This window comes from Pseudochaenichthys georgianus, chromosome 9 (assembly GCF_902827115.2).
Source record: "Pseudochaenichthys georgianus chromosome 9, fPseGeo1.2, whole genome shotgun sequence".
Classification (NCBI taxonomy): domain Eukaryota; kingdom Metazoa; phylum Chordata; class Actinopteri; order Perciformes; family Channichthyidae; genus Pseudochaenichthys; species Pseudochaenichthys georgianus.
This window is the reverse complement of record NC_047511.1, coordinates 17,564,161-17,571,814: the sequence shown is the minus strand read 5'-3', so window position 1 is coordinate 17,571,814 and position 7,654 is coordinate 17,564,161. Positions and strand designations below refer to the sequence as shown.

General features: G+C 39.3%; 1 protein-coding gene across 1 annotated transcript; it reads left to right on the top strand.

Moving 5' to 3' along the window:
- Positions 1-200: 200 nt before the first annotated feature.
- ptgs1 (prostaglandin-endoperoxide synthase 1) lies at positions 201-7,181 on the top strand. Its single transcript, XM_034091701.2, has 11 exons — positions 201-287; positions 371-448; positions 1,247-1,363; positions 2,297-2,437; positions 2,585-2,728; positions 2,799-2,980; positions 3,098-3,181; positions 4,094-4,340; positions 4,614-4,900; positions 5,227-5,374; positions 6,194-7,181. The coding sequence occupies exons 1-11, from the start codon at positions 281-283 to the stop codon at positions 6,541-6,543; spliced, it is 1,785 nt and encodes a 594-aa protein (XP_033947592.1). The 5' UTR covers positions 201-280; the 3' UTR covers positions 6,544-7,181.
- The last annotated feature ends 473 nt before the right edge of the window (positions 7,182-7,654 follow it).

Here is a 7,654-nt window from a genome sequence, read left to right as displayed (position 1 = left end):
AAATACAACCCTGAGAACAATTGCCTAGCAGTTATTGTTCAAAAGGAACAAATCCAAATTATTTGGAGCAAGTTACAGTAGACTTTCTTCCAAATATAATGCAGACTAAAAAGAGGAAGTAGAGGAAACTGTGTTACCGCCCATTCTCTATGGTTAATGTTATAAAGCCATCTCTACATAAAAGCCCATGTAGAGGCCTATGGGCTTTTAGGTAGAGAGAAGCACACCCATCTCTTAAATGACTTTCTAGGAACACTAGAACGATCCACACGTGGGAATCATGAAAGGTGAGTCCTTCAAATTATGAAACACCTGCTGGATGTTATATGATGTTTTCACACCAAGATAATATACGTTATTATTTTTATAGAGTTTTGTATCTTCTTGATCTGCTTCATCAACCTGTTGCTGCTGGAGAGCTCATCGTGTGCTGGTGACTCAAGTGTTGGTAAGCAGTTCATCTTTATGAATCTTATTTTCTTATAAAACTTGAAGTACGAAACGGATATATTTCATCCCATGTCACGTTACGATTCAGTCTCTGTGAAAGTGCTGTTGCGCGTATGCTATAAACATGTTTCAGTTTCAAAAAAGTTGCATATTTTTGTAAAATTACAATTTCTTAAGGCCTTAAGTGACCTTTATTTTACCAATGTACCATTGTTGCTCCTTTGGTACAGTGTTACTTAAGACTAATGCTGGAAGTAATAAAATGTAAATAGTAAATACAAATATATGTGTTATTAGTACCACTCTTATCTCTCGTCTTATTCACAGTTAAATAAGGGAGAAAGCTGCCGTGGTCAATTATCTCATTGAACTTCTGCAAGTATGAACGGAGGACAGGAAGCCTGCAGATAGTGTTAAAGATACGGGGGGGCGGGGCGGGAAATGAAGTGTTAATTTAGTACACTAGTTTCAGTGAAGACAAAGCAATATGCACCACTTTTGAACCTTCATTTATCCTGGTTTCACAGGTCTCATCATTAGACCACCACTTTGTAGTTTTATGGGGAAGCATAAAAAAGTATATTTTGTGTAAGATTCAATAGCATAACACACAATGTTTAACACACAGTACCATGAATTAGTTTAACATTTTCAGGTTGTCTGTGTCCGACTCTCGTTTCCATATTGTTCAGAATCAATACATTATCTGAACTATCAGTCATTTCGTAAAGCAGGGCCTACACTGAGGGATCTATTCATTCTCAAAGTGTAATATGATTTCTTTCTTCGGTTTCAGTGAATCCCTGTTGTTCCTACCCCTGTCAGAACTCAGGAGTGTGTGTGAGATTTGGTACAGAACGCTACGAATGTGACTGCACTCGAACTGGCTTTTATGGAGTCAACTGCACTGTTCGTGAGTACTGCTACGTTTTTTATGTGAGACATAAATCTGCATGTCAACATCTGGGTGTGGGTTTATTTGAAAAACAGTGGATATCTGTTCAACCTCTCATCTACCCCTTTTAACTCCATTGCTACTTTAATGTACACACTTATCCCCAATCTATCTATTTTTATGCTTGTGGTAATGTGCATTTAGAAACTTTAATAAAAAAAAAAAAACATAACGGAAGTGCTCAATAGCGAGTAGCTAAAGGAATATTCGTTTTGCACTTACGGTATGTGTTTATTTTGGTTTTCATTCCTACGTTCAGAAATGCATTAAGCCTTAAAGATGTCCTATCATGCAGAATGCACTTTTTGATATCTTTTATACATAAATATGTGTCCCTGCCGTGTCAGGGAACTCACAAAGTGTCAGAAAATACAACCCTCTCTCTTTTCCTCCGTACCCACATCTCTAAAAACGGGGGTACAACGGAGCTGATCCAGATTGGTGTCTGATATGACGTAATATGCTAAATGTGGGCTGGCTTTACACCCACGGCCCTATCAGAAATGTCGCTATCAGAAACAATGCGAGACGTGTCTTGGACGTAATATGGTCTTTGTTTACATTAGCAAGCATCACTAACACTCAGAGCTAATTTTTTAGCTCAGAGAGTATGCTAGAACCTGTTCTGGAGAGAGTATGTGTAAAAAAGCAGGATATAAAAAGGTACTCACCTTGTAGTAAACCTGCAAGAGGAAAAGCATTTGAGCTCCATACTGTTTCAGAAATAATGCTTGATGTGGTTTGGAACATGATATGGCATTTAATCACAGCATCATTTAGTCATTTGTAAAGCATTAATACATTATTAATTAGGATTTGTCACAATCCCTTACACAGGATGCTTAATTTGAATTGCTATAAAAATAACTTTTTCTTGATCTTTGTGTTTAGCGGAGCTCTGGAGCAGAGTTCGTCTCATGCTGAAGCCGAAGCCTACGGCGGTTCACTACTTCCTCACACACTTCCACTGGTTCTGGGACCTCGTAAACAACTCTTTCCTGCGAGACACGTTCATGAGATTAGTGCTAACCGGTAGGTGAAAAGTCTCATGGTAAAGATAAAGTGCCACAGTAGGTACATCAACAAACCTCACTTGCAGCTAACATTCCTCAGCATTTTATTTAGTGATACTTCGTTAATTATATGATGTAAACTTCACATTGTCCCATTCTCCCAAAGTCAGAAGCGACCTTATTCCAAGCCCTCCAACCTACAATACTAAATATGGATACCTCAGCTGGGAGTCTTACTCCAACATGTCCTACTACACCCGTCTCCTCCCTCCTGTTCCTGAGGACTGCCCTTTGCCCATGGGAGCTAAAGGTGAGACCTGCAAAACTACACACAGCCGGCTGAGCTCTGAGAAAAACTTTAAACAATTCTTTCACTACAGGTAAACCTCAGCTTCCTGATCCCAAAGTGTTGGCCGAGAGGTTTTTTAAGAGAAAGACATTCAGGCCAGACCCTCAGGGAACCAACATGATGTTTGCCTTTATGGCGCAACACTTCACTCACCAGTTCTTCAAGACAAACCAGGAAGTTCAAGGTGGCTTCACCAAGGCTTTAGGACATGGGGTGAGATTAAACTGACATTATGTGCTAATCACTATATGACCCTTTCATTATTTCTTGATTTTGAATGTGTTTGACTTTTTAATTTATTAAGAGATGTATGTATTTCCATATTCCCAGGTAGATGCGAGCAATATCTACGGAGACAGCCTCATACGACAGCTTCACCTACGGCTTCATAAAGATGGAAAGATGAAATATCAGGTATTAAATACATTTATGACATTTTGGGAGTGCAGAGTAAGAGGATTAATACTACTCAAATGTGGGGTATTAATCTGCTCATCTAACTCACGACAAGGCAAACAACGTTGTTTGCCAAAATGTATTTTTGTTGTCATATCATTTAAAGGTGGGGTATGTAATTTTGGAGAAACCAGCTCGAGTGCACTAGATTTTGAAAATACACAACCGGAAAAAATCTGCCTCTTCCTTCAGACTTCCTTACAGAGCCCCTCCTCCAACACACACAAACGCGCACATGACCAATGAGGTCACGAGATAAGTTAGCGCACAGATGGAAGGCTGACAGGCAGGTAGGCCATCCAGTTATTTTAGCCGGGTCGGCTAAAATGATTGGTCGTGCTTTTTACAGTACTACGGCTCTTCCACAGATGACTTTTTTTAAATGTATTTATTGTCAAAGCATTTAATATATTCATTGCTATCGGGATGTTAAGAGCATTCCATGGAATATAGCAAAAAGTGTTTCTGAAATAAATTACATACCCCATCTTTAAGGAAGTCTATATCTAAAGATCAGCCCTTAATAACTTTAACTTCCTGTTTCATGATAACTAAGAATTGTGTAGTACATTTCCAGATATTATAGTAGTGATAATCATAAAGTGGTTAAAGAGAGAGAACACTCAAAGGCACATCACACTTTTATCTTGTGATCAGGGTTTGATAGGAAACTTCCTCAAACCATGTTTTTAGTTTTTTGGGTATTACTTTTACCACCAGCAGCTATGCTCAAGTCTATAATGACATGCACAAAAACGTTTGGCAAGAATTACATTATTTTATTAAGAAAAATGCAAGACAAGAACGTTTAAATAACACAGAATCAAGGCTTCTCTCTCATATGTGGATTACTTTTTGTGTTTGTTACAGTTAGTAAACGGTGAGATGTACCCCCCAACAGTATCAGAGGTCCCTGTGCACATGGTTTACCCTGAACACTTCCCTCCAGAGAAGCGTCTGGTCACCGGTCAGGAGGTGTTTGGCCTCCTGCCGGGCCTCACCATGTACGCCACCATATGGCTGAGGGAGCACAACAGAGTCTGTGACGTCCTGAAGGCGGATCACCCCACCTGGGACGATGAGCAGCTCTTTCAGACCGCCAGACTCATCATCATTGGTGAGCGTGTCAGGAGCAAACTCTTACAATAATTCAAGACCAAAAGGCAGCAAAAAAAACCTGGAACTACCAACATTTTTTGGTGGCAAAATGAGTGACATGATTCCCAAATTAGTGGTTGCCCCATACATTTCAGTCAATAGACTAATCTATTCGTTGGCAAATTGTTAATTGTTTGAACAGTACAAGTTAAAATGTCCATCTTTATGCTTCTTAAAATGAGTTTGCCTCAGTGTATCAATCAATGATATTTGAGTGTTTTGTATCCCACAGGAGAGACAATCAACATCATAATAGAAGAGTACGTGCAGCACCTGAGTGGCTACCTGTTGGACCTGAAGTTCGATCCCACTCTGCTCTTCAACGCACGTTTCCAGTACAGCAACCGCATCGCTCTGGAGTTCTGCCACATCTACCACTGGCACCCGCTGATGCCTGACAGCTTCCTCATCGACGGCGATGACATCCCATACCCTCAGTTTATGTTCAACACATCCCTACTCATGCACTACGGGGTGGAGAAGATGGTGGATGCCTTCTCCAAACAACCTGCAGGCCAGGTAGATAAGCACAATCCACTGACTGTTAACAGGAATCATCTGCCATCTGCATAACACTTTTTAGATGTGAAGTTGGTTCTCTTTCTTTTTTAAGTCATCCACATCAAAGTTAACTTCCCCTTACAAATGCTTCCTAAATCTAAATGAGGCAACCTTCTCAGATATCGTTCATCAGCATCATGTGCACGCAACACTTTATTTCTGTTTAATGAGATGAATAGGTGTTAGATGTTGTAGCCTGCCAAGCTGAACACGTTAGTATTGTGTTCTGACTTATGGTATTACTAACAACTCATAATGAAAGTAACTTTTTGTCTGCGTTTCAGATAGGAGGAGGTCACAACTCGCATGTAGTTGTGCTTCAGGTGACAGAAAAGGTCATCAAAGAGTCACGAGCAACACGAGTGCAGCCCTTTAATGAATACAGGAAGAGGTTTAACCTAAAGCCGTACACCTCTTTTTATGAATTTACTGGTAAGCAGAAATATTTTTCAAAGTACAACCTGCTTCTGAAACTTTTTGAACCACCGCTCTGCCCCCTTTATTTCAATTGTTGTAATCTCTTTTATGTTTATGGGGTAATACAGCACATTTACTTTTGTCTTCATTTGTTATATTTTTCCCCCAACATAAAATGTATTCAGGAGAAACGTGAAAAAGAATATTATCACTCAGTATTTCTTTACCCTGTAGCAACTCTTGCCAATTCTGTAAGCAAAATAGGACGACTAAAACTCACTTTTCGTTATCACATAAAGTAACATAATACACTCAACACCTTGGTTGTTGCAAAAACCTGAATAACTGAGCTGCCTCTCATATTTTGTTCTCATTTTGGCACATTCTTTCATTCATTTTCTGTCGACATCACACTGAGAGCAGACACAACCTTTCTCCCTTTTCATAAATGTCTCTTTTCTCAGCCACTTCCCCCAAATTGCAAGTTGTTTTAGGAGGAAACTGGGGCTGAAGTGGTTTGCAGTCAAATGTAGCAACTGATGTTATCTCAAATACACGCAATAGTGAAGTGCTTTGTCACAGCGTTTTTTTAGCTAAATGCTAACATCTTCATGCTTACTTGCTCACGACATAGGTTAACATGTTGATTGTTAGCATGTTTGCCACTGTTTGGCTGGTTAGCATGCCAAAAGTTCATAATTAGCGCTAAACGGTATAGAAAATATAGCAGAGTATTGCGGTAATGTCAGTCATTTTGCAGATATTCGAATATTAGCTAAACTAAAGTATTGACTGATAGCGCTGGTTTAACAGCTGTTTTATTTTTCCAAACAGATGACATTGAAATGGCCGAAGGTTTAGAGGAGCTCTATGGTGACATTGATGCTCTGGAGCTCTACCCCGGTGTCCTGCTTGAGAAAGCACGACCTAACAGTCTATTTGGGGAGAGCATGGTGGAGATGGGGGCTCCCTTCTCCCTGAAAGGCCTGCTTGGAAACCCCATCTGCTCCCCTGAGTACTGGAAGCCCAGCAGCTTTGGGGGAGAGAAGGGCTTCAATATCGTCAAAACTTCCACCTTGAAGAAACTGGTGTGCCTAAACACCAAATGGTGTCCATACGTGGACTTCCATGTTCCAAGAAATGACGAGGAGCTGAAATCAAGGAAATCAAATTCTGAACTTTAATCAATTCATCTCAATCAGTTTATTACTATGCTGACTGCAGGGGACATCCTTTAGCTGCCAATGTGTTGCAAATTGTTCTCTTTAGGGATATTTTAATTCTACATGACATTTAGTGGTTTCAATCCTGCCTGCAGAGAGAGAGACATACTCTGAATCCAAGCAGGTCTACCTCCTCTGAAAACACAGGTGACAAATGCCATAGTTTCTGGAGCAGGAAAAAATATTTGCACTATCTTGGAAATGTTTTTTATTTGGTAATGGTAATTTTTTTTGGTGTATTTTCTCTTTTCTTTCAGTGAGGGTATAACATCACCATATCTTCTTGAAAAATGTAACGTAACTAAAATAGTCATAGTAAAACATTTCTACAAAATATGATAAATATTTTGCAGACATTCTTGTTGCCTGTTAATGGAAACATAACTCAAGATTTGAAGATTCAAAGATATATTGTCATGTCATATGCTACGGTGAAGTTATGCAATTCATGAAAAATGTAGGTCACTTGTTCCTCAATTACAAGAGATACATTTTTATAAAAATAAAATAGTCCAAAGAATAAAAATGTATTAATTCATCTTGGTTAAATTGACATGAATGTTAATAATCTGTGAGAAAATAAATTATGAATTTCTAAATATAGTCACTATTTAGATAACCCACTTGGCAATTTGGAGTTTGAGCAAAACACTTCTGGCTGAGCAACTGATCTTTAACACGTCTTCATCTCTTTTTATGTCTTTTAGATGTTTTGAGTCTATGCATGTGCTTTATGCATAAGTCTGTCCGTCCTGGGAGAGGGATCCCTCCTCTGTTGCTCTCCCTGAGGTTTCTCCCATTTTTCCCTTTAAACTGTGGGTTTTCTTCGGAAGTTTTTCCTTGTACGATGTGAGGGTCTAAGGACAGAGGGTGTCGTATTGTCCTACTGATATTCTGTACACACTGTGAAGACCACTGAGACAAATGTAACATTTGTGATATTGGGCTATATAAATAAACATTGATTGATTGATTGATATTAAGATGGTAAAGGTGATGCTTACCATTAGCACGTTAATATGCTGACATTACCATCTAGCTTGTGCTGAGCAGCCTCACACAGGCACTACTG